The following is a 25,037-nucleotide window of genomic DNA, read 5'->3' on the forward strand; positions in this document are numbered from 1 at the left end:
CTCTGGCTGCACCCCCACCCCCGTCTGCACCCCCACTCCCATCTGCACCCCAATTCCTGCTGCACCCCACCCCCGTCTGCACCCCCACTCCCATCTGCACCCCACCCCCGTCTGCACCCCCACCCCCGTCTGCACCCCAACTCTGGCTGCACCCCCACTCCCATCTGCACCCCAATTCCTGCTGCACCCCACCCCGGGCTGCCCCTGCCCCGCTCCCCGCCAGGCCCGCAGGGGTTAATCCCCGGCCCGCCCCGCGCCTGACGCTGCTTCCCGGGGCGGGGCGGGTGCTCCGGGCCCTGCAGACGGAGCCGCCGCCCGGCCCCTGCCCGCCCGGCCCCGCCATGGTGCTGCTGTCGGGCCCGGAGGCCGGTGGCGGGCAGGCCCCCGAGGAGCCCTACGTGTGAGTGTGACGCGAGGGGGATCCCCGGGGGTTCCCCCACCCGGTCCGGGGGGGGAGGGGCAGACAGATTGGGGGTTCCCCGTCTGGCCCTAGGGAGCCCTGGCTGGGGGGGGGGCAGCTCGGGGTCCCCTCTCCGCCCAGAGGCGAGCTTACTTCCCTATGGGGTCCCTACAGACTTGGGGTTCTCTGCCCCCGGGGGGATCCCCAGCCCCCATCCTTGGGAAAGTGGGGGCAGCCTGGGGGAGAGTTCCCTCTCCATGCAGGGGAGGTCTCCTTTTGGGGGTGTGCCTGCCTGAGCCAGAGAGCTCGCCCCCCTTTCAGGGTGGGGGGCCTGGGGGCTGTTTCCCACCCCCTCTTCGGTTTGGGGGGGCAGAGAGGGGGGCTCCGTTCCCAGGCATGGTCAGATTTCCCCTACTGGTTCTCCGTTCTCTGGTGCCATATGAACCCCTCCCTCTCCCCGGGGGGGGCTGCCCCCACGCCCAGCGGTAAGTATCAGGGGGCTTGTTCCCCTTTGTTTCTGGGGTTACGCTGGAATGGCTCCGATCGCCTGCCCTGCGGCACCCCCTTGTCACCCTGCCCCCGCCCCCGGGTCCTGAGCCAGGTGGCTCTTGTTGCTGCACACGGAGGGGCAAGTGTTCCGCTCCATGCAGTGTAAGAACTGGGGGGGGGTCTAAGCTCTCCCCCCCAGACCGAGGCCCCAGCCCCAGCCCCGGTGCGAAGGCCCCGTCCTCTCCCCACCCTTCCATCTCCCTGACTCCTCGGGTCATCGCTCTGCGTCCTCTCCTGCCCTGCGGCTGCCCGGGAATGCAAACGCCTTGCGCCCTGTTGACCTAGGGGTGGGGAAGGTTCACCCCTCGTTGGCAAGCCTTGCCCTCAACATGCTTCCCGGTTCGGGTTAACCGGTGGGGGCTGGAGCAGCTCCCCGTTCCCCATGGGCGGGGGCTGCATCCGCCCCGCGGGGCCCACTGCGGACAGAGGCGCTCCACCCCAGCCGGAGCAGCCCCTGTCCATGCCTCCGGCAAGGGCTGCTCCGGCCTGGCTGATGCAGCCCCTGTCTGCAACAGGGTGGGGAGGGGGGCCCCCCAGCCCAGCTACTGTGGGCGGGGGAGGGGGTGCTATTCCAGCCCAGCGGGGGCCCCCCTGCTCATTCCCCCTTTAATCAGTTAACCACGTACATGGGATTTTACGTCCCGATTCTGAGTCCGAATCCGGGCCCACTAGGACTGGCAGGGACCTGGAGAGGCGTCAGGCCCAGCCCCTGCCCCCACGGCCGGGCCAAGTGCCGTCTAGACCAGGGATCCGCAACCTCTTGAGCCACAAATGGCTTTTCCAGTTTAAGTGCAACTTTCGATCCACTTCAAACCCGAACCCCTTTGCCCCGCTTCCTTCTGACGCCCTGCCCTGCCCCTTCTCCGAGGCCTCGCCCTCCCGCTCCATCCCCCAGCCTCGCTCGCTTGCACCAGGCTGGGTCGGGGTTGGGGTGCAGGTTCTGGTCTTGAGCCAAGGGGTTTGGCGTGTGGGAGGGGCTCCAGGCTTAGCCCGGGGGGATTGGGGTCCAGGAGAGGCTTCAGGGGCTCTGTGAGTTTGGGTGCCGGGGGACTCGCGGCTGGGGCAGGAGGTTGGGTGCAGGAGGAAGTTCAGGGCTGGGACGGGGGTTCAGGCTGGGCACTGTTCAACTGAGGCAGCTTCCGGGTGAAGCGGTGCCCCTGAGAGAGGCAGAGCAGGGGGTCCCCACGTGCTGCCCCTGCCTGCAGCCCCCAGTGATCAGTAACGGGGAACCGTGGCCAGCAGAAGCCGTGGGCTCGGTGCCTGTGGATGGGGGGCAGCTCACTCCAGGCCTGGCCTGCACCGCTCCTGAAAGCAGCTGGCATGTACTGCAGTGGCACCATGTGCTGCCCCCATCCACAGGCACCGAGCCCATGGCTTCTGCTGGCCACGGTTCCCCGTTACTGATCACTGGGGGCTGCAGGGGCAGTGTCTGCAGGCCAGGGCAGCACGTGGGGACCCCCTGCTCTGCCTCTCTCAGGGGCTGCAGGGACACGGCAGCCACGTCCAGGAGCAGCAATTCCCACGGGGATGACGACTGGAGGCGCGACAGGTTGGGCATCTGAGAACTCCCTGCCCAGAGAATTACATTGATGCGTAAGAGAGCACTGAAAATGAGGAAATGCACGGACCAGTCTCGACCCCAGACTGACCCACTTGGCAAGCGGTAAAAGGAGTAACAGCAACCCCCCACGTACGGGTGGGGTCAGAAGATGACTGAAGGCCAGTGGGTGTTTGAGAGAGTGGCAGCAACACGCACAGTGTGAGAGTGACAGATCTGCATTGTCACACTCCCTCCATCCCCTTCTGTGTGGAGACAGGGTACAGAAGTGGGGGGAGGAGGGACACCCCGACATGAGCACCCCCCTCTTCTCCCTGTCACGCCCTGCACAGCAAGCAGGAGGCGCCCTGGGGGCAGAAGGCAGGAGCAGCAGGACAGTGCAGGGAGAGGCAACTGAAGAGCCAGCACCTGATAATTTTCTGGCCAAACCAGTCAGGGTCACAGGGTCACCTGTCAGAGGCTCCAAGATCCACCGGTAGATCCCGATCGACTGGTTGGTGACCCCTGCTCTAGCCCATCCCTGCCGGGTGTGTGTCTAACCCGCCCTTCAATATCCCCAGCGATGGAGATTCCACAACCTGCCTGGGCCCTTCATTCCAGTGTTTCACCCCCCGGACAGGGGGGACGTTTTTCCTAATGTCCAACCTCAACCTCCCTGGTTGCCGTTTAAGCCCCTAGAATCCTAGAACACTAGAGCTGGCAGGGACCTCGAGAGTCATCGAGTCCAGCCCCAGCCCTCACGGCCGGACCCAGCACCGTCTAGACCGGTGTCTCTAAACCTTTTTTTTAATGAAGTCCCCCTTTAAAAAAAACTTAGAAGTACCCCAGTGCCTACAGTTTTCAGACACACGCATTTTTTCTATTGTTGCAACACGTTTGTTTAAACAACTTAATCGTAGCCGGGCGGGCGATGACATTTTTGGGTGTAAAAAGTACAAAAATAGTAAAACGCTGTAAAACTTAACACAAAAATTCAGTTGTCTCCAGATTTCAGTTGTATTGACCCCCCCCCCCCGACTTTTCTCAGGTACCCCTAAGGGGACTCTACCACTGGTCTAGACCAGGTCGTGCCCCTTTGAACCTCCAAAGAGCCTGTAGAGCATCCAGCTACCTCCCACTGCGCCCCATGGCAGCCCTGAACGCATAAGGCCTCGTTGAAATGCCAAAGTGGCTCCAGTTTCAGTTACTATGAAGCAAATTCCAGTGGAGACGATTGTTGGTTCGGTTCCCAGTGGATTTTAACAAAACGGAAACAAGCAGCCTGGTTTGCACTGGGCTCCGAGTCCATACAGCCTCTCGCGCTGGCTTAACGACCCTGGCTGCAATTAATAAAACCCGTGCAGCCATCTCCGGTAGACAGCCCTGCGGCCTCCTGCCGGTGGGAGGCCCAGCCCCGTTCTTCCCTGCCCTGCACCTAAGGTGGCTGTCATGTCCCCCCGCCCGCTCTTTTGGAAGAGTAAATGAAACTGCAGCCAGGCCCTCAGGCCGGGTTTTTCCTGAGCACCCCACTTGTGTCATTCTGAGTCTTAAGCACAGACCACACTGGGAGACGTACTTCTACCATCTCCATTCCCATAGGCTACGTCTAGACTGGCATGATTTTCTGCAAATGCTTTTAACGGAAACATATTTCCATTAAAAGCATTTGTGGAAAAGAGCGTCTAGATTTTCCATTAAAAGCACTTTTTGCAGAAAAGCGTCCGTGGCCAATCTAGACGCGCTTTTGTGCAAAAAAGCCCCGATCGCCATTTTCACCATCGGGGCTTTTTTGCTCAAAACAAATCTGAGCTGTCTGCACTGGCCCTTTTGCACAAAAGGACTTTTGCCCGAACGGGAGCAGCGTAGTATTTCCGCAAGAAGCACTGATTTCTTACATGAGATCGTCAGTGTTCTTGCGCAAATTTAAGCGGCCAGTGTAGACAGCAGTTGCTTTTGTGGAAAAACTGGCCAGTCTAGAGACAGCCATAGTGTCTACGGCTTCATGTATTTACCCTGGCGATGCCCCTGTGTGGTAGAGCAGCCTCATGTTCATTTCAGAGGGGAAACTGAGGCACGTGGTGATTGAGTGACTTGCTGGGGGTGTATCCCCACTGGGGACTGAACCCAGATCTCCAGAGTTCTAATGGCAAAGGAGAATCAGGCTGCCTGGGGGGGCGGGGGGGGGAAAGGGGGTGTCAGCCTGAGAGCTGTAACTAAACATTGGGTGTTGATTACAGGGCTGGGCAGGTCCCAGAAAGCAGGGGGCTCAGGAGTGTGGGAAAAGCTGAAGCCAGCGGGGCCATTTGGGGAACGGCAGCAGGCTTGGTTCTCTTGTCTGGCAGCATTGGACACACAAGGGGAGCTATACCTATCTCAGGGAGTTGGATGGGATCTTTGAGAGGTCCAGTCTGTCATAGCAGGACCAAGCACCATCCCTGATAGATTTGCCCTCCAATCCCTAAACAGGACCTCTCAGGGATTGAGCTCACAACCCTGGGTTTGGTAGGCTAATGCTCAAACCACTGAGCTATCCCTTCCCCTTAGGTTGGCTCATGGTTATTACTGGGGTAATTCATTATTGTGGCCCTTGAGGCTATTCTTCATTTATGGCCCCTTTCCCCCGTAGTCACCAAATACTTGATGGAGTTAAGTTAGAACCGGAGAGCGGCCAGGCGGGGTCAGTCCAAAGGCCCGTCCAGCGGCCAGTGCCAGGTGTCCCAGAGGGAGGGAAGAGCAGGGAATCGTCCAGTGATCCCTCTAACATTCAGGTTCGTGGCATTTGCGTTGTGTCCTGTTCCTAAGGGACTAAAGGCCGGAGCTGGTTTGATGTTTGTTACAGGGGAGCTGTTTCCTTCCAGTGCCTCTAATCGTGTGGGGGTGTGATGGGGCCGGGCCTTTAAGGGACTGGGAACTCGGCCAGGGGCGTGTCGTCGTGAGGTTTGAGGCTTGCGTGAGCATTGGCTCAAACTCTTTTAAATGGCTGGAGACTTGGGCTGCTTGTTGCTAAGTCCAGAGTAGATTTGCATACACGCCGGTGCTGAGGGTGTCTGCCCCCCACCCTTCTTTGTCGTTCAGATCTGGGGGTCCAGGAGAAGAGCGGGGGGACCGAGAACGAGTTCACTAGGAAGAGCAGGTTTGCACGCTGTCTCGGAGCATAGCGCTCGTTCTGTGGCGCCGAAGAACGTGGCTGCGGCTTTTCGACATTGCGCAGCGAAGAGAAACAAGCAAAAGAACTAAGTCCCCTCTCTAGGCAGCTGGCTGTGAACGTGGATACAAGGATTGGAAGGAGCCAGCCAAGCAAGTGGCGCCCTGGGGGCGGCCAGGAAAAAGCAGCTTGGCTTCAGGCTGCTGCCAGAAAAACATTGCCTTCTTCCTAGGACCGGTCGCGCCCTGGCACGCTGCTGAGCCGGGTCTGCCCGTCAGTCTCTGCGCAACCGGCTGTCACTGACGCGGGTTGAGCGTTCAAGCCTCTCTTGGATTTGCTGGGCACTCCTGGACCAAAGGCTGCGGCCGAGGGGCCTGCCTGGCTGTAAGGTCACCGTGAAGGCTGAAAATGGATCCGTGGAGAAGCCGGCCAGGAGGGGAAAATCAGCAACTCCCAAGTAGTATGAAACCAGTTGTCTGTAGCTCTGACAGGGACCCGAAAGGGTCACGCCGGTCACCTTCTGGGGTGGACGTTTTCCTGCTTGAACTGTTGGGTGAGCTGGGTATTAGTATTGGGGACCAGTCGTGCTTTCCAGCCACACCTTTCAAAGTAGGTCATTGTCCTCGTGTGACGGGGGAAACTGAGGCAGAGGGGAAACGATTTGCTGGAGGTTAACTGGCAAACCTGGGACTTGAACCCTTGTATGCTGAAGCTCTGTCTGCCTAGGTGATGCTGCCTTCCTAGGGTCTGTGAGCTTACAAACACCTGGAGCTAGCAAGGCATGCTGGGTATTATCGGGTGGGGCTCTCGTTCTCCCAGTGGGCTAAAGCACGTGTCCCTGGCTCTACTGCTTCTTGAAAACGGTCGCGTGGGAAAGACTCTGACAGGCGCTGACTTGGCAGACTGGAACACGCTTTCAGGTGCGTGAAATTCGTCCAAGTGCCAGTCCGGAAGCAGGGCTCAGAATGAAGCGTTGATTCTCGACAGGCAGGTGAATTGCGAAATGAAAGGGGACACCCGAACTCAGCGCAGAACCCCCACGGGGGGGAGTTTCCACGTGAATACTCGACGGGGCAGGGCGCACTGGGCTACGTGCAAAAGTGCTCTACGTAGTATCGGCGTAGGATGAAAAGCTGCCTGCTAAGCATGGAGACCCGGCAGAACGGCCAGGGTTAACCTGCCAGCTCAAGGCAAATTAACCCTGGCACCAAAGTCTTGGACCGCGCCCTCTGATGAAATGTGACTTTTCCCTCAGCGGATGTCAGGGGAAAGGCAGCTTTGTTTTTCCTTTGCCCTGCTCTGGCGAGTTGCGACTCACTTAAGGTGCCGATACAATTCACTGTTTCACAACGTGCGTTGTCCTGGGTTCTTCCCTCTTCTGCAAGACCCCCGGACAGTCAGACGCATCAGAGACAATGCAGTGAGCCTCGCGGCTTCCCGAGCAAGGTTTGGGAGCCTGGGACGAACTCAAAGCCCGTGGACTTTGAGACACCCAAAGGAAACGGGTTGCTGCCATGCGCAGCGACTTTATGCTGAGCCGGTTGAATTGCGTGGGAGGGATGAGGTCAGGGATTTTTTAACCCATGCTCTGTGGGTCCCTGCTTCTCTTCTTCATCTCCCTCTGTTCATGGTCACACCAGTGTCCTGCCTCCGTTTTGCACCATCGTCCCTGACCCACGGGGCCTGCCTGGGAAGGGGCGAGAGATCGTAAAGCAGGGAGTCTCTTCCTGGCTTGGCTCCACTTAAGAAAAGAAATCAGGACATCCAGGCAAAATAAAACCCTGCCAGGACGCTGTTTGCAGCTGGTCGCCTGCCTGCACAGCTGGTAGGGGGTAGCCGAGCAGTGCCCTGATGACGTAATGAGGCCCCGGCCTGACAGAGCCCAGCTGTTCTCCTTGTTCTGCCTGTTGAGTTTCTGGAGCTCAGACCTGCCTCTACCTGGGCATGTTGGGGAAACTGAGTCTGATGAAGCACATGTGGAGGGTGACACCATTCTTCTACGGGTCTGGCCAGAAGCGGCCACTAAGTGTGACTCTTAGAGCTAAAGTACCACTTGGGTGGAAGTTTCCCCTTGCCTGGCCTTCCCCAGTGGATTACACACTAGTGACTGGGTCGTGTGACTGATGACACCCAGCTGGTTGTGGAATTCTTTGCCAGCGTTAGTTATAAAGTAGCGCCGAGGAGAATTCCTAAGGCAGCCCGTGTCCCAAGGAATGTACACTCTAAGCAGGAAAGATGAAAGGTTCTAATCCCGCTTTTACAGATGGAGAAATTGAGGCATGAAGACACTAAGTGACTTGCTCAAGACCACAGAGGCAATCGGTGGCAGAATCAGGTGTTGAATCCAGATCTTCCGAATCCCAACGTGATTCCTTAAATGGGAGACCATCCTTCCCTATGCACTGTGGAGTTAGCGTGACCTAGAGAGCGGTTGTTTAGATTATAGGACCCAGAGGTCTCGCTGTTTGGCATAGTCAGACTTTGGGGTTTAGCTAGGACGCGCTCAGAATGAAACCTGCATCCCAATTTCTTGCAATCGGTTTAAAGATCACCTGGGGTTATTAGACACTTAATTTAGGCTGTTTACTCCTTACGCCAAGCTTGGCCTGCAGTGACAGTTGCGGGGAGACTCTGGCGGACCCCGACACAGCACAATGCTGCTTGCGTTTGGGGTCTCAGTTTGGCTGAAGCAGATTTCTCGGAACTCAAGTGGAGTCGTGAATTTGAAATGGCTCTTTGCACCCTGTGCCCAGCAGGGCTGCAACTTACTCACCCAAGCCCCGTCAGGAAGTACCCGGGAGGTTATAAATGGTACAAACAGAATTAAACCACCTGGGCTGCTTAGCCAGCATCCTCAGGGTTCAAGATTAAACTGGACAGGAAAAAGGAGGGCGAGAGGAGAGTGCGGTGGGTCAGAGCTAGGGGAGCTGCAGTACAGTCACACCCAAACGAGCTCAAGGCCCTTTGTGCTGGGTGCTGTACGTAATGAGAGACCGTCACCGCCCCAAAGCGTTTGGGGAGGAATTTTCAGCATCTAAATAGACAAAGGGCGGGTGGAGGGAGTCAGTGGCAGAGCTGTGATCGTCATTTTACAGGTGGGGAAACTGAGGCACGCCCCTGCTGTGACTCCTGTAGCAAAGCCAGTTGTAAGACACCAGTCTCCCGCCTCCCACTCTGGTGCTCTGTCGACTGGTTCAGAGATGGGCAAATAGGCCTCAAAGGCAGGGGGACTCTGGCCCTATTGCCTGAAGGGCGCCCTAGACCCCAGGGGGTTCCTGCCATTGGCCTGAGATGAAGAGGGGTGAAGACGAGCCCTGGCTGCTTGGGTGGGGGAGAACGTATCTCTGTTTGGCAGGACTGTAGGCCTGGGAGATACGTTTAAAGGGAGCATAAGCTTTAGCCCTTCATGCTGTCGCCCTGTGGCCGATGTGCTGGCAAGAAGGGCCCCGTTGGTGCAGAGAACAGGGCCTGCAGTGACCCAGCAGAGGTGGATCTACCTGAGGGCGCAGCCCGAGGCGGGTCCGGGAGGGCTGGGGCTGCAGCGGGGCTGGGACTGGCCTTCCCCAGTTGGAGAGTCTCTTTGCCTCTGTGTAAAGACAGAGCCGAGATGAGTTGGTTTCCGACAGTTACCAGCAGGCGCCAGATCTGCTCCGCCGTCCGCCTGCCAATTTTTCCACCACTGCGCAGTTTTCCTTTTTTTAAATCTGTCTCTCGGCTGTTGCTGCGTCGAAACCCACCCGAGCGAAAGGGGAAACAGAGTGAGCCAGCTCGCTCCCAGCCTGCAGCTGCCAAACGCACAGAGACTGGCACACAACATAGGGCCGTCATCTGAAAGGGGGCTCATTGGAAGGGGCAGGTTTCAAAAAGAATCGGGGGCAAATCTTGTGTCCTTAAAGGGAAAACAGTTAACTGAGCTTTTCAGTCAGTTCCTCTTCAATTCAGGTTCAGGTTTAAACTTTCCCAGGAGGTTCCGTGAGGGCGGGGGGGGGGGTGTTGTGTTGTGTTGTGTGTGTACGTTGCTTTCCCCCTCCCTCTGTCCCCAGGAGAGCAAAGTGCACAGCTCGTCTGCCCCCTGGCTCCCCAGCCAGAGTGAGGAATGCAGCACACTGCACTTCCCCCTCGCTCCCGGACCAAGAGGAACAACCAGCAATGTTCCTGCATGAATGGGGACAGAAGCTGAAGCCCCTATAGGGCCCTGGGAGGGGTGGGAGGCTCGGGGCTGGGACAGTCCCAGAAGTGAGGGGCACCCCCAGCCAGCCCCTTTCACTGGCCTGGTGATTCTGCCTCTCTTCTGTTTGTGGGGTTGCCAAGATGCTTACGCAAAAAATCCCGAACATGGTGGGGGAAAAAATTGGTTGAGCGAAAAAAAAAAAGGTCACTGTGCCTTTAAATTCCTGCGCTCCGTGCTCCCCCCGCCAGACGCAACAGGGGAAAAATGTCCCCGCCGGTTTTCCGAGAAAACGAGATGTCCGGTATTTTGCATGTCCGGTATTGTCTGGTGGTTTTTACTGAACAGAAGATGCAATTACCCGACTGTCCAGGCGAAAATCGGACACCTGGCAACCCTATCTGTCTGAGAAGCAATCCCATTCCAAGCACCTCCCATTGGCCGGGCCCAACCAAACCCGGATCCTGCTTTAAGCGAGGATCGGAGGAAGCTGCCTCGCAGCTGTGGGGCCCTCGCTCTCACCGCCCGGGAGACGTTCCTGAGCAGACCGACGCTATCCCTCCAGTACAGCAGAAACTCCTTGCTGTGCCGGTTTTGTTGTTCTTTCTGGAGTCCGGACCTTGGCTAGGCCTTGACCAAGAAATTTGGACCATGACAAAAGAGAGCCGAGTACCGGAGCTAGCCTGTGTCTGCATCCGAGATAAACCCTGGCCTTAAAAGCGGACTGAGAGGGTCAGTAAAAGCAGAGCCCCCTCTGCAGGGTAAATCTCTCAGAATTGTCTTTCTGTAGCTGTTGGGTGCCGAGCCGCAGTAAAGATGCATGTTGGCAAGCAGCCCAGATAGAAGTGGGCGGAATAATGTTCTGCATCACGGAGGGCAGTCACCATTGATTAGCTCGCTCCTTTCCCCGCTGTGCACACTTGCAAGGTCGAGTCGTCCTGTTTCCCTGAGTAGCACCTTTCCCCGGCTCTCCAAGCTTGTAGGTTTCTCTCCAGATGGGTTTCCTGGGCTGTCCAGATGTGCACGTTTCCTCTCCCTGTGACTTCTCTGTCGGGGACCGGGCAGCATCCTCCACAGTGACAAACCTCGCCCGGTGTCCCACACTGACCTGCCACCCACCATCCCGTTTGGCACCGGAAGGACGCAGTCCGGTGTACACGCAGGCCGACCCATCCCCCATACAGCTCCCTGTTCAATGTCAATTACTAAACAAAGGGAAATAACAAAAGATCTGACAGTGAAACTGTCATTTGGCAATTAAACTGCTTCTGGGCTTATTTCATGTGGTTTCAGATGGTTACCAGCAGCATTTTTTCAGCATAATAAAGTGTCAAAGTTGTATTAATCATAGAACACTAGGACTGGAAGGGACCTCGAAAGGCATCGAGTCCAGCCCCCTGCCCTCACAGCAGGACCAAGCTCCGTCTAGATCATCCCGGACAGGTGTGTGTCTATTCAGTCTCTCCAGAGACGGCGATTCCACAACCTCCCCAGGCAATTGATTCCGCTGTTTCACCACCCTGGCTGTTAGGACGTTTTTCCTAATGTCCAACCTCAACCTCCCTTGCTGCAGTCTAAGCCCATTGCCTCTTGGCCTGTCCTCAGAGGCCAAGGAGAAGGATTTTTCTCCCTCCTCCTCATACCGCCATGCAGACAATGTTTAGGAAGAACCCCCCCCCCCACTGCCTGCTGGTGGAGCCCCAGCCCCCAGGATCTCCCCGCAGCGCCAGCCCTAGGCGGCTGCCGGACGTGAGCAGGTGGCCCGTCTCACGGTGTGTTCTCTGGGTCTCTGCAGGAGGATTGACGACTGCCAGCCGCCTCTGGGGATCTGCCCCGCCAAGAGGTTCTCCCCCTCCAAACGGAAGCAGCACTATATCAACCAGGCCATCCGCAACTCCGACCTCATCCCGAAGGCCAAGGGGCGCAAGAGCCTGCAGAGACTGGAGAACAGTAAGGGCCTCGTGCAGCAGCCCCCCGCCCAGGGCTGGATTAAGGGGGGGCTAGCCGGGCAGCCGCCTGGGGCGCCATCCTATGGGGGGCGCCCGATTGCAGCTGAAAGGTGCGCAGCGCCGGGGGGCGGGGCCGTGCATGTGTCGCGCACTCACTGCCCGGGGTGCAGGGATGACTCGACCGGGCCCTGCCTCCACCCCCGGGTGAGTCTGCACCGCGTCCCCAGGAGCCGCTTGCAGCGGGAGGGTCAGCGCTCGGCGAGCGAGCTGGTGCCTTCTGCCCCTGCGCTCGCTCGTTCCCTCTGGGCCATCCCGGAGAGCGCATCAGTCCAGGCGGTGACTGCGTGGGGGCCCTCCGGACAAGCAGCCTGAAGGCTTTCCAAAGGGGCTGGTGACCCTCTGTTTTCTGCCTGCCAAGGCTCTCGCTGGGCGAGTCCGCTGGCGCGGGGTGAGCACCGAATGGGGGTGTAACGCCGGGCTGCCCCCGTGGGGCGAGTGATCTTACCTGACGCGGCCCAAGGGCGTCTGGAGGGATGAAACTGAGGCCGCATGGGGAAGGTTTGGCAACCCAGGTGCTGTCGACAGGCAAAAGGCGGCAACAGTGAAAACCGGTCCACCTGGTTTTTCTGCCTCCCATTGATGACATTTCGTGGCCACACAGCTAGCTCCCTCTCAACAGAGCAAAGCATTGTGGGTAGGCATCCCACAGTGCAGTGTGGTGGGAAGGCAGAGCTGATCCCTGCGCTTCTTGGGAGTCTCTCCAAATTCTCCCACAGTCTCCTCAGTTGCAGGGAGCAGCATCATGAGTAGATCTGGGAGCTCCCGGTGCCGAGAAATGTCCAAGCAGCATGGCCGTCTCGCCAGCATTCCCTCTGCAGCAGCAGCCTGCCTGCCACTGGGTTCCTCGCCCGGCAGAACAGGAGCACGCGAATGATTTGCTCTTTGTTTGTTCCCCAAATGGAGCAGCTCGCTCAGCTGTCAGACGCTTCCTGGAGCTTTGAAAGGGGAGGGACTTAGGTTGGATAGTGGCACATGCCTGCAGGGCAGCAGAGATCACAGAACACTGAGCACAGCCAGGCCTTGTGGGATACTCAGGGAAGCCAGGTCTCTCAACAAAAGCAGCAGAGTCCACACTGGCTCTTTGTTGACAATAAAGGGAGGGGAACAGACAATAAAGGGCCGGAAGTTTTTTGTCTCCCAAACTGGCTGTTTTCCCAGAAAAAAGTCCGGTGCAGTGTAAACGCTCTCGCTGTCTGGCAACAAAACATGCTGGTGTAGATGAGGCCTGAGAGCAGCTCGGGCTGATCCTCAGGAGGGAAAGCCAGTATGGCCGGATCTGCGGGAGGGAGGGACAGTCAAGGGATGGGGAGAAGCACCAACCGGGTGGGGCAGAGCTCCGGGAATGTACGGACGGGGTCAGTCCCGCTTGGGGATTTGATGACTTTGGGTCTCTGCCGTGTTGAATGCTTGAGCCCCGATGAGGGGGATTGGAGCAGCTCCTGTGCAGGGCCTGGCTCCAGGGTAGCTCTCCTACTCCACCACCGTTTGCCCTGCCCCGGTGCAGCAACGTTTTGCTGTGTGTCGGCGTTAGAGCCCCAGGCAGGTGCTTGCTGCTCCCAGCGATGGGGAGCCGCTGTCTGGCGCCCCTGCTCCTGGTTCCTAACGGCCTTTTCCTAGCTCGCTACCTGATGACCCTGCTGGAGCGGGACGAATGTGGGAATGACGAGGGGGAGCTCGCTCACCCGGCCGCCCCGAGCATCTTCACGGAGGCCTGCAACAACGAGACCTACATGGAGGTAGGTGCCTCTCCACCTGCCCCGGGCCAGGGCCGAGTGTGCCTGCTCCAGGCTGGGAATTGTGGTTCCAAGGTGTCCAGTGGGGGGGACCTTGGGGCGTAGGCCGTTGCTGCTGCTACCACCTATGCACTGCAGGAACGCTGGCGAACGCTCGCCACCCGGCGCTGCATGGGAATGGCCTGCCCAGGGCCATGCCAGGAATCTGTGTCAGAGCCAGAAACGACCCGTAGGGGCCCCCGGTTCCCAGCCTGGAGCTCTGCCCACTAGTCCCTGCTACCTGGGGAACTGAAATCCCTTCCTATCCCAGAAGCAGAGGCGGGCGCAAGACAGCAGGTGCTGGAAGCCTGCTGGGGTGAGGCGAACGGTGCATGGGTTTGGGTTGGTGGGACACCGGCCGCCTTCCCCTGGGAGAGGGTGTGTAGTTTGAGGGGCCCCCGTCCCCGTGGAAGGGGAACCGATCCCCTCGGGCGCAGCCGGACCCCAGTAGCCGGGAAGGCGTCGAGCTCCCAGCGCCCAGGGAGGGCGAGGAGGAGAGGACGTGCCCGCTCGCTCAGTCCCGCATCGGGCTGCTGAGGACAAGACCCAGCGGGGGCAAAGGGCGCGACGCGGAGACGTTCTCTGCCACGGCGACGAGCCAGGGCCGCAGGCGGGGGACTGAAGCTGCTCGTGCGGGACCGGAAACGCGAGCTGGGCGGCGGCCCAGGAGTGAGAATCCAGGGCTGCGAGCTACCGAGCGAGGCTCGCCACGGCCTTCTGCCCGGCGGGGAGCGCCCAGGGCCCGGAGGGATCCCACAGCCAGGCCCGGCGACGGTGGGGAGGGAAGGGGACAACTGCGCTGGGTCCCGGTGATTCAGCAGGGCCCGGGGCTCCCGTGCGGCACGTTCCAGGTGGTGCCGAGGGCCGGGAGGGGGGCACCGTCCATCGTACCTGTGCCAAGTCACTCCAGGCCTGTCCACAGGCGTCTGTCTGGGTGACGCTCTTCACTCGCCACCAGGGACGTCACTGAGCCGAGCTGGCCCGTCTGACGGGCTGCGGGGGTTGGGGAGGTGGCGACCACAGTGCTACACGTGGCTTAAATCCCAGACGCGGCCGAGGTGCAGAGCCCGGAGCGGAGTCTGCTGCACACGTCTACACTGAGCTTGTGGGGTGGCCTCCCTTTGCAGATCTGGAACGACTTCATGAACCGGTCTGGGGAGGAGCAGGAGAGAGTCCTGCTCTTCCTAGAGGAGGAGGCCAAGAAGAAGCACAAGAGGAAGCTCCCTGTTAAAGCAGAGGACAAGCGGAAAGGTACCGAGAGGGGAAGGGACGGCTTTGAATCTTGAAGTGGGCATTACGTCACCTGCCTGTCCCACTGCGCTCTGCTCTCCTCTGTCCCACTGCGCTCTGCTCTGCTCTGTCCCACTGTGCTCTGCTCTGTCCCACTGCGCTCTGCTCTCCTCTGTCCCACTGCGCTCTGCTCTGTCCCACTGCGCTCTGCTCTGCTCTGTCCCACTGCGCTCTGCTCTGTCCCACTGCGCTCTGCTCTGTCCCACTGCGCTCTGCTCTGCTCCGTCCTACTGCGCTCTGCTCTGCTCTGTCCCACTGCGCTCTGCTCTGCTCTGTCCCACTGCGCTCTGCTCTGTCCCACTACGCTCTGCTCTGTCCCACTGTGCTCTGCTCTGCTCTGTCCCACTGCGCTCTGCTCTGTCCCACTGCGCTCTGCTCTGCTCTGTCCCACTGCGCTCTGCCCTGTCCCACTGCGCTCTGCTCTGCTCTGTCCCACTGCGCTCTGCTCTGTCCCACTGCACTCTGCTCTGTCCCACTGCGCTCTGCTCTGCTCTGTCCCACTGCGCTCTGCTCTGTCCCACTGCGCTCTGCTCTGTCCCACTGCGCTCTGCTCTCCTCTGTCCCACTGTGCTCTGCTCTCCTCTGTCCCACTGCGCTCTGCTCTGTCCCACTGCGCTCTGCTCTGCTCTGTCCCACTGCGCTCTGCTCTGCTCTGTCCCACTGCGCTCTGCTCTGTCCCACTGCGCTCTGCTCTGCTCTGTCCCACTGCGCTCTGCTCTGCTCTGTCCCACTGCGCTCTGCTCTGCTCTGTCCCACTGCGCTCTGCTCTGTCCCACTGCGCTCTGCTCTCTTCTGTCCCACTGCGCTCTGCTCTGTCCCACTGCGCTCTGCTCTCCTCTGTCCCACTGCGCTTTGCTCTGTCCCACTGCGCTCTGCTCTGCTCTGTCCCACTGCGCTCTGCTCTGCTCTCCTCTCCTGCTACATCAAACCATCTGATCTTTCTGCTAAAAGGATCAGCCGGGCACTAGTTAATATTGAGCCTCAGTTTGTTGTGCTCCCCAATCAAGACACACACATCACCTTAACTCTGCCCCACAGGGGATATCAGCCAGGCATCTTCTCTTCTTCGCCTATAAAACGCACAAGAGGCGGCAACCTCCCCATCAGAACACCTCCAGCGGAGGGGCAGCATGGCCAAGGGGACTTGTGTGCCGTCAGGCAGCTTGTGTCTTTCTGATCCTTGTGGCAGCAGGGAATTGTTAGGGTGACTACAGTAGCCACATCTCTTCCTGTTCCAGATCCCCCTTGTCTGTGCTGCCCCTCGGCCGGAGGTGTTCTGGGTGTGACGGTTGCTGCCTCTTGTGCTCTTTGTAGGCTGAAAAGAGAAGATGCCTGGCTGATATCCCCTGTAGGGCAGAGTTAAGGTGATTTGTGTGCCTTGGTTGGGGCATGCCACCTTCACGCTGCCTTTTCTGGGTTTCCAGCCTTTGAGGGCAATGTTCATTCAAGGCCCTGGCTTCCCTATGCAGCCGGCACATCCCTGGAACAAAACTGGGACGTGCAGATTCTTTAAACCCGTTTTGCTTTGTTTCCTCCAGAGCATCCCGCTTACACGCCAAAGGAATGTTTCCAGCGCATCAGCCGCCGGCTGCGCACCACCCTGCGGCGCAGCAGAATCCCCCTGGTGAGACCCTGTCAGGTCGTGGGCTCAGGCCGCTCTGCCTGCGCCGCTGCCGGCGTGGGATCTGCAGCTCGGTTTCGGGCGCTGGCGCGAGCTTTCCTCTGGCCTCTGCGCTAAAAATAGCTGGGAGGACGCGGGCGCAGGACTCTTGGGGCTGAAGGCTTCGCCCACTGGATTCCTGGGAGCCAGGGTCAGACTCTCCCCTCCGTGCAGGGCGGGAGACCGGGGAGACGCGTCGGTTCAAGACCAGGGCGGCTCAGGAGGTCAGAGGCTGGGGATGGAGCCTGTAACTCTGGGTTGTGGGATTCGAAGTGCCCGGGGTCAGTCAGGACTGGAGTCTGGCTCTGAGCTGCCTGCCTGCTTTCCTGGGGGTCTGCGGCAGCCCGGGGGGTTCTGTGGCCCACACGCAGGGCGGCCAGATTCCGCTGGTGTCCGGCCGGCGTTACGCAAGCGGGAGACCGATAGGCGCTTCCAAGGGCGCGTTGTTCGACCCGGTAGAAACCGGCGTGGCAGGCGGCGTAGGCCGACAATCAGCCCTTGCTTCCGAAGGGCCCTTGTTTTCCGCTCCCTTTGTTTGTGCTCCTCGGTGCGCTAATTGCCTGGCTCTGTTTTTCTGCTGCCTCTGTTGGGCGCCCGCTTCAACGCAGCCCCAGCCTGAGCCGGGCGCTGCTGCTCCAATTTGCTCTCCAGCTGCGCGGCGCGTGGCTGCCAATGGTTTCGGTTTCCGCCCCGCAGCAGCGGCTCGCTCGTCCTCGGGGAGCCGCGGTAACGACCCGGAAACCTCGGAGCGGCTGCCCACTCGCAAACACCGTTGTGGATGTTTCCCGGGGGCGACGCGGGGCCGGGGGGTCTCTCTGCTCCACCCCCCAAACACCCCTCTGAATTACCGGTGTGGGTCGAGCGGGACCCCGCCCACGAGTGGGGCCCGGATGGGCTAGGGGCCGTGCAGCCCCTGAGGGCTGGTCCCAGCCCCCTTGCAGATGAGAGGGACGGGGGTGGGGTGGGGTGGGGGACAGGGAAGCGACCAGTCCGAGAGCCTGCAAGGACCAGTAACAGAACCCAGGCGTCCTGCCTGGGGGGCTCCCCCCTCCTGTGGCCAGCAGAATAGCTCCCGATCGGCGGGCCTGGGGCCGGGCCCAGCCTCCTCTGTCCTGGCTTTCTCCAAACGGTCCCGCAGCCGCCCCTGCCGGGGTCCCTGGGCCTCCTTCCGGCAGCTCCTGGCGAGCCCCGTTACTTCTCCCAGCGGCTCCAGGCCTCTCTTCCCAGGCCCCACTCGCGCCCCCCCGACGGGCCTTTACTGCCCCCGCCCCCGCTTGAGTTCGCTCAGCGGGGCCAACCTGGAGCCGGGCCCGGCCGGGGCCTCGCTGAGGGCGAAGGGCTGGACCCTGCAGCCTGGTCCCTGTGCCCAGCCGGGCACGTCGCCTGCTGCCCTGGTGGGGGCAGACCCGAAGTCTTGGCAGCGCCCGGTCCCGAGGGAGAGGTCGGAGGCGCTCGTGTCCGCGGGTCGGCCCGGCGCCCGGCCCTGCTGTGGGAGGCACCAGCGGGTGACCGGAGGCTGGTGTCCAGCTTCCCAACAGCCTCTTGGCCCCACGGTCACCCCCGGGGGTCTCGTTTTTGCAGGGGACCCTGGAGTGTCTGGAGGAGGAGTTACTGGCCTTTTTCTCTATCACCCCTCAGTCCGTCTACACCGCCCTGAAGGACAATAGGTAATGGGGGGTGCGCAGTGGCTCCTGCTTGCGCTTGGTCAGCGTAGCCCTGGGGCGCGCGGCTGGGGTGCCAGGGACTCGGCTGGGCTCATGGACGGAGCTGAGTCCCCGGCAATGGTCTGGTGGGGCCCGCCGGCCCCCAAGCGAGGGGGCGTCCCGGCTGCCCGGAAACACCTGCAGCTGGTGCAGGGCAGCGGACTCGCCTTCGGGGCTGTCCACCTGAGTGGGGACGTCCAGGCTTGGGCCCGCCCCCCTCAGGGAGCCCCGGGGGTCCGTGACCCGGCCCGCAGGGGGTTGACGTCCCCCACGAGCCCGATCAGAGTGGAAATTGCTGGCGGGAGAGGGGATCCACCGCCCATTCCTCGGGCTCCCCACACCGAGAGCTGCCGGCCACCGGGGGCGTGACGGGCCGGGGGGGCGTGACGGGCTGGGGGCTCTGCCCCGCGAGCTCTCAGGGTGGAGGGAGCGGTGGGGGGGCTTCGGGGCTGAGCTCAGAATCACTTGTGACCAGAGCCCAGTGGCTTGTGTGTTTTGTTCCAGCTTTGAGCGCCTGCTGCTCCACGCCGTCTGCCAGTACATGGACCTGGCGTCTGCCAGTAAGAGCCTCTTTCTCTCCCCTCTCAGCCGCTATCACGCCTCTGCAGCTCCCCTCTGGCTCCCCCGGCCGCGCCCAGATAACTCCCGACACACCCACGGGCCCGCGACGCGGGCGGGCCGTCCCTGGGGGTGGAGCGTGCGGGTGGGAGCCAGGAATTATTCCGGCTTCGGATCCAGCGCCTTGCTGCGCGGCCTGGGGTGGCTCTGGTGTGTAGTGCTGCGGGCTTTGGCCAGCCGGGGTTGTGGGGCACCACGCTCCCTGCCTCGGGGCCCTGCGGGGTGGGGCGCTCCCAGAGTTTTTCCCCTGCGACGGAGCGCCTGAGACCCCCGCTCCGAGCGCAGGGCCGGCAGTCGAAGCGCTGGTGCGTCTGCTTGGCCGGCCCGGCCCCGGGTGTCCGTGCTGGCCCTGGGGTGTCCGGCTGGCTGCGGGGGACACGGTGGCACGAAGCCGAATCCAAACTCTCCCCCTCCCCCCCGTCCAGGTTCGGATTTCGAAGGGAAGCGCCAGATGAAAGTGAGCAACAAACACCGAGTCTTCCTGCCCCCCGACTTGCTGCTCTCCGCCTACCTGGAGCAGATGAGCTGATCGGTGTCTCCGCCCCCAGCCCTGCTCCCCCGCCGCTCGGCGTGAAAACGGGGCCCCCCGGAGCGTCTGCTCGTGCCATGGCCCCTGGGAGCGGGGGAGGGGGCCGTCCCTTGCCCGTCCCTGGGGCCCTGCGGGCACCTCCCCAGCTGCCAGTGGCACAACACGGACATGACTCCAGCTTGCGTCCCACCCCCGCAGTGCTCCTGGCTCCACCCCAGGCTTCTCCGTACTGCTCCGGCACCATCCCTGCTTCCCTCGCGGGGCCTGCAAGCACCCCCCAGCAGAGCACTGCCAGTGACGGACCCGCCCGTGGGACAGCCCAAGCGTCGCCCGGCGTCGCGTGCAAGGATCCAGCCCCCCTCGGCGCGGCTCCCGGCCTCGCTTCAGGCCTTCGCGCGGGGTGGGCAGAGTCATGGGGGCAGGAGCTGACTCCATGGCTCCCCTGCCGCCTGCCAGGGGCTCTGTAGGCTGGTGGCAGGTGAGGAAGCACCGTCCGGGCAGGCTCCCCGCAGGGGGCCCGTCGACCCTGTCGAATGCACGTTGCCTGCACGCTGGTCCCTCTCGTAGTGCCGATGGGCTCTGGTGTCTCCCCTGCCCCCCAGCCGAAGGCTCCAGCCAGGGTCAGGGACTGGTGCAAGACCCGTCACCTAACGTGGAATCGGGCTTCTGACCGTGCTGGGGGGGCCAGGTGGCTCGGGGAGGGCGCAGACGGGCCCTTCCCTCTTAGCCCCATCAGGCCGCATCCCGCCCCATCGTTCCCCGGACTCGCTGGCTTCTCGGCGTGGCCGGGAGTCTCCAGGGCCCTGCTGCCGCCAGATAGCACCAGCCGTAAGGTGTGAGCCCAGCCTGGCCCTGCCTGGGGTGTGGCGCTGTCTCCCTGCAGTCGCTGCGCTCCCTGGCTGGGTGAGTGTGTTTACATCAGCGGGCGGATAGACGACCATCTGACTGTCCGACCGACCGACCACCCGACCGACCCTCCAACCGTCCAACCCTCTGACCGACCGACCGACCCTCCAACCAACCGACCATCCGACCGACCCTCCAACCGTCCGACCCTCCGACCGACCGACCATCCGACCGACCCTCCAACCGTCCGACCCTCCGACCGACCGACCCTCCAACCGTCTGACCCTCCGACCGACCGACCATCCGACCGACCCTCCAACCGACCATCCGACCGACCCTCCAACCGTCCGACCCTCCGACCATCCGACCGACCCTCCAACCGTCCGACCCTCCGACCGACCGACCAGCCGACCGACCCTCCAACCGACCGACCCTCCAACCAACCGACCATCCGACCGACCCTCCAACCGTCCGACCCTCCGACCGACCGACCCTCCAACCGACCGACCCTCTGACCGACCGACCATCCGACCGACCAACCAACCAAAGGACGAGTCCCTGGGGCGACTCTCGCTGCCTCCAGGGCTGGATTTGGAACAGTGTTTTGGGGACAAACCTGTTCCGTTTGGGTCTTCGCATTTCAGCTGCTCTGCCCGTAGAGTGGAGCGTGGAAACGATCTCATACGCCAGCTCAGCGAGCACTTAAACCAGGGGTGGGCTGGAGCCGGTCTGCCAGGGTTGGCCCCTGGCGGGCCCCCACACCACCGGGTTTACCTGCGCCGCCGCCGGTATGGGGGTCGCAGCGCCGGTTGGCCACAGATCCCCGCGCCCGGCCAGTGGGAGCGGCGATCACCCGGACCGGCAGAGGCGCAGGAACATAGAGCAGGAGCGGCCTCCCGGGGGCTAACCCTGGGCACTGTCCGCTGTGTTATTGCCCGCCCCCGAGTGCTGCCGAGCTTTGCTCTCCAAGTTCTGCCTGGTAATTGCACGTTGCAAACCGGGGAGGCCGCAGTCCTGGGTCGGTTGCCCCATAACGCGACGGCCTTGCAGGGTGTGTGTGTGTGTGTGTGTGTGTGTGTGTGTGTGTGTGTGTGTGTGTGTGTGTGTGTGTGTGTGTGTGTGTGTGCCTAAGCTGTTTGTGTGTGTGTGTCTGTGCGTGCACCTAAGCTGTTTCTGCGCGTGTGTGTGTGTGTGTGTGCCTAAGCTGTTTCTGCGTGTGTGTGCGTGTGTGTGTGCCTAAGCTGTTTCTGCATGTGCGTGTGTGTGCCTAAGCTGTTTCTGCGTGTGCGTGTGCCTAAGCTGTTTCTGCGTGTGTGTGCGTGTGTGTGTGTGTGTGTGTGTGCCTAAGCTGTTTCTGCGTGTGTGTGCGTGTGTGTGTGTGCCTAAGCTGTTTCTGCGTGTGTGTGCGTGTGTGTGTGTGCCTAAGCTGTTTCTGCGTGTGTGCCTAAGCTGTTTCTGCGTGTGTGTGTGTGTGTGTGCGTGCCTAAGCTGTTTCTGCGTGTGCGTGTGTGTGTGTGTGCCTAAGCTGTTTCTGCGTGTGCGTGTGTGTGTGTGTGCCTAAGCTGTTTCTGCGTGTGTGTGTGTGTGTGTGTGCCTAAGCTGTTTCTGCGTGTGTGTGTGCGTGTGTGTGTGCCTAAGCTGTTTCTGCGTGTGTGTGCCTAAGCTGTTTCTGCGTGTGTGTGCCTAAGCTGTTTCTGCGTGCGTGTGTGCGTGTGTGTGTGTGCCTAAGCTGTTTCTGCGTGTGTGTGCCTAAGCTGTTTCTGCGTGTGCGTGCGTGTGTGTGTGCCTAAGCTGTTTCTGCGTGTGCGCGTGTGTGTGTGTGCCTAAGCTGTTTCTGCGTGTGTGTGCCTAAGCTGTTTCTGCGTGCGTGTGTGTGTGTGCCTAAGCTGTTTCTGCGTGTGTGTGCCTAAGCTGTTTCTGCGTGTGTGTGCCTAAGCTGTTTCTGCGTGTGCGTGCGTGTGTGTGTGCCTAAGCTGTTTCTGCGTGTGCGCGTGTGTGTGTGTGCCTAAGCTGTTTCTGCGTGTGCGTGCGTGTGTGTGTGCCTAAGCTGTTTCTGTGTGTGTGTGCGTGTGTGTGTGTGTGTGCCTAAGCTGTTTCTGCGTGTGTGTGCGTGTGTGTGTGTGTGTGTGCCTAAGCTGTTTCTGCTCTCTGCCTGCCAGAGTGGGCGCTGGAAAGCGCCGCCCTGAGGACGTCGAAGGCTCGGCCCGGCAGCCCTGCGCTGATGGGGGTGTCTTGGCCCCTCACTCGCCCGGCCTCGGGAAGGCAAAGGCGCCCCCAAAGGGTCTGGCTCAGAGCAGCTCCCCACACGTCAGTGCTGAGACGCTCGGGGAGCAGCTGGCCAAACCCCCCCAGTGGGCGTCACTAGCCCACCAGCGGCGCCTCGGCGTGGGCGGCCCCTGCAGCCGGGTCGCTGCTGTCCAGGCTTCCACACCAGGCCAAGGAGACGTTAACATGCAGGCCCGGCTTCCTCTGCCGCGAGGGCCCTTTGTCAGTATCCTGGCACGGCCTTCCCGGAGAGCTGGGGGGTCTGAGCCAGGCCCGTGGCTGCCCGGTGGTGTGGGCTGAGCGTCGCCGGGTCTGGCCCGGGGGGAGGGGGGGTGATATCGTGGCGTGATGCTAACGGCTCATCCCCAGCGCGGGCCTGTTTGCACTGAGGGGGCGGAGAATCGGGCCCCGCTGCCCTCGTCCACCAGCTGGAGCGAAAACCCTTCCAGCCCAAGGTCTCAGCAGGGCAGCAGCGGAGCCCCTGGTTTGAGCTCTGGGGCTGTGGGCCTGTCAAATCGTCACGCCCTCCTGGGAGCTGCTTTGGGCAGACCAGGCGCCCGGCCCCCCTGCCAGAGTCCCTGCTCTGCTCACCCTGGGCCCTGGCTTCCCCCACCCCCCCACAGCCTCGCTGGTGAGATGATGCAAGCCAAAGTGATTCTGGCACCCTCCTGCCTCCATGCAGCCCAGCACCCGCTCGGGCCTGGCCTGGGGTCGTGCTGTGGCTATGGATGCCGAGTGCTGTGGCTATGGGTGCCGTGTGCCGTGGTTACCGGGCCCGTGGCTATGGGTGCCGTGTGCCGTGGCTATGGGTGCCGTGTGCCGTGGCTATGGGTGCTGTGTGCCATGGTTACCGTGGCTGTGGGTGCCGTGGTTGTGGGTGCTGGGGGCCGTGGCTGCGTGTGCTGTGGCTATGGATGCCGGGGGCCGTGGCTGCGTGTGCTGTGGCTATGGATGCCGGGGGCCGTGGCTGCGTGTGCTGTGGCTATGGATGCCGGGGGCCGTGGCTGCGTGTGCTGTGGCTATGGATGCCGGGGGCCGTGGCTGCGTGTGCTGTGGCTATGGATGCCGGGGGCCGTGGCTGCGTGTGCTGTGGCTATGGATGCCGGGGGCCGTGGCTGCGTGTGCTGTGGCTATGGATGCCGGGGGCCGTGGCTGCGTGTGCTGTGGCTATGGATGCCGGGGGCCGTGGCTGCGTGTGCTGTGGCTATGGATGCCGGGGGCCGTGGCTGCGTGTGCTGTGGCTATGGATGCCGGGGGCCGTGGCTGCGTGTGCTGTGGCTATGGATGCCGGGGGCCGTGGCTGCGTGTGCTGTGGCTATGGATGCCGGGGGCCGTGCTTCTGGGAATGTTGAAAGATTTGGATTTTAATCGTGTAAGTTGTATCGCCTCGTCCCACCTCTTGCCTGTGGTTCAAGGACAGCTGTTGCCTTTCCCTGCTGCGCCTGAGCCGATCCCCGTGGGGCGATGGGAAGGGGGGTGCAAGGCTTTAGGCTGCTGTAAACCAGAGGCCAAACCCCGGGCTTGTGCTGGAAGAGGGAACCGCGCCTTCTGAGCTGACTGTGCTGTCGAAGGTGCGGCGAAAAGGACAATAAATCGCAGTGCTCCGGAGTCGCCTGTCTGCGCGTGGGTCACGTAGAGCGATCGCTCGTCCGAGCCGGGCGGGAGGGTCGGGGATGTGGGACGCTCGGGCTGCGTCCACACTGGCGTTTTCGTCAGTCGGCTGGGAGAAAACCGCCCCACAGCCCCTTGCCCATCTGCTGGGAAACGCCCTGGTGTGGACAGCGCTGCCAGCGGGAGACGCGCTGCCGCCTCGCCGTGGGGCAGTTGGACAGTCCCTGCGGGAGAGCTGGGTCTGGACAGCTGGGCCTCTGTGGGGGGCAAAGACACAGCTTCATGGAATAGCCTATTGCAGGAAGACGAGAGGCAATTAACACGTGAGTCATCCTCGCGGGGAGAAACTGCAGGCGGCTGCTGTTGCCTTCGCCAATCTTCCATGTAGATTAGGAAGAAATTCTGCCAGCTGCCGCCCCCCGCTGAGTTTAAATCCACTTAGCGCCATGGGTGTCGGGAACCTGACATAGGCATGAATTATGTTTTCAATCCATCTCCCATTCAAAAGCTTTGTCCTCCATAATAGCTGAGTTCTGAATGTACCGGGCCCAGCCCACCTGGTTTTCGTAAAGGTGGGGAGGGCGCAATTTTGAAAGGGACTTTTCTCCCTTTTAACAGTCAGTCCGTGTCAGCTCACAGGTTCGACTAGCTGGCCATATAGAGGTGAAACGAGATTATAAGCCAGGGGAGAGCTGTGGGGCCCCTCCTAAATCGGGCGAAACTGACGTCTCCCTGTAGCACGCGGCCTTTGGGTTTTGAGAGAACAATGCCGGCTGGGAGGCGGTTCCTCGCTACCGTTCAGCGCTGGCTGTGCCCGGTCTGTCCCGGTGCCGAAGGACTGTCCCCGTCCCAAACGGCTTGTAACTTGGAGGGTGACCTGACAGGCCCATGAAGCAAACACAGGCTGAGGTGAAGGAGCCGGGGTACCACATAGG

At 61.3% G+C, this 25,037-nt stretch overlaps 1 protein-coding gene across 2 annotated transcripts; it reads left to right on the top strand.

Annotated features, from left to right (window-relative positions):
• Positions 1–266: 266 nt before the first annotated feature.
• R3HDM4 (R3H domain containing 4) lies at positions 267–24,099 on the top strand. 2 transcript variants are annotated; one of them, XM_075902628.2, is made up of 9 exons: positions 275–400; positions 5,562–7,966; positions 11,595–11,749; positions 13,426–13,544; positions 14,708–14,831; positions 16,409–16,494; positions 18,112–18,197; positions 18,738–18,793; positions 19,277–24,099. In XM_075902628.2, exons 2-9 carry the CDS (start codon positions 7,911–7,913, stop codon positions 19,378–19,380), a joined length of 786 nt encoding a protein of 261 aa, XP_075758743.2. In that variant the 5' UTR covers positions 275–400; positions 5,562–7,910; the 3' UTR covers positions 19,381–24,099. The 2 variants fall into 2 exon arrangements, with proteins under 2 accessions (XP_075758742.2, XP_075758743.2); XM_075902627.2 differs by lacking the exon at positions 5,562–7,966 and having other exon boundaries at positions 267–400.
• The last annotated feature ends 938 nt before the right edge of the window (positions 24,100–25,037 follow it).

Source organism: Pelodiscus sinensis, chromosome 32 (genome assembly GCF_052426305.1).
Source record: "Pelodiscus sinensis isolate ZL-2025 chromosome 32, ASM5242630v1, whole genome shotgun sequence".
NCBI lineage: Eukaryota > Metazoa > Chordata > Testudines > Trionychidae > Pelodiscus > Pelodiscus sinensis.

Coding starts and splice junctions, on each gene's coding strand:
- R3HDM4 (XM_075902627.2), top strand. CDS start 342: ATGGTGCTGCTGTCGGGCCCGGAGGCCGGTGGCGGGCAGGCCCCCGAG. Junction 401..11,594: donor GCCCCCGAGGAGCCCTACGT/GTGAGTGTGACG, acceptor GGGTCTCTGCAG/GAGGATTGACGACTGCCAGC. Junction 13,545..14,707: donor ACAACGAGACCTACATGGAG/GTAGGTGCCTCT, acceptor CTCCCTTTGCAG/ATCTGGAACGACTTCATGAA.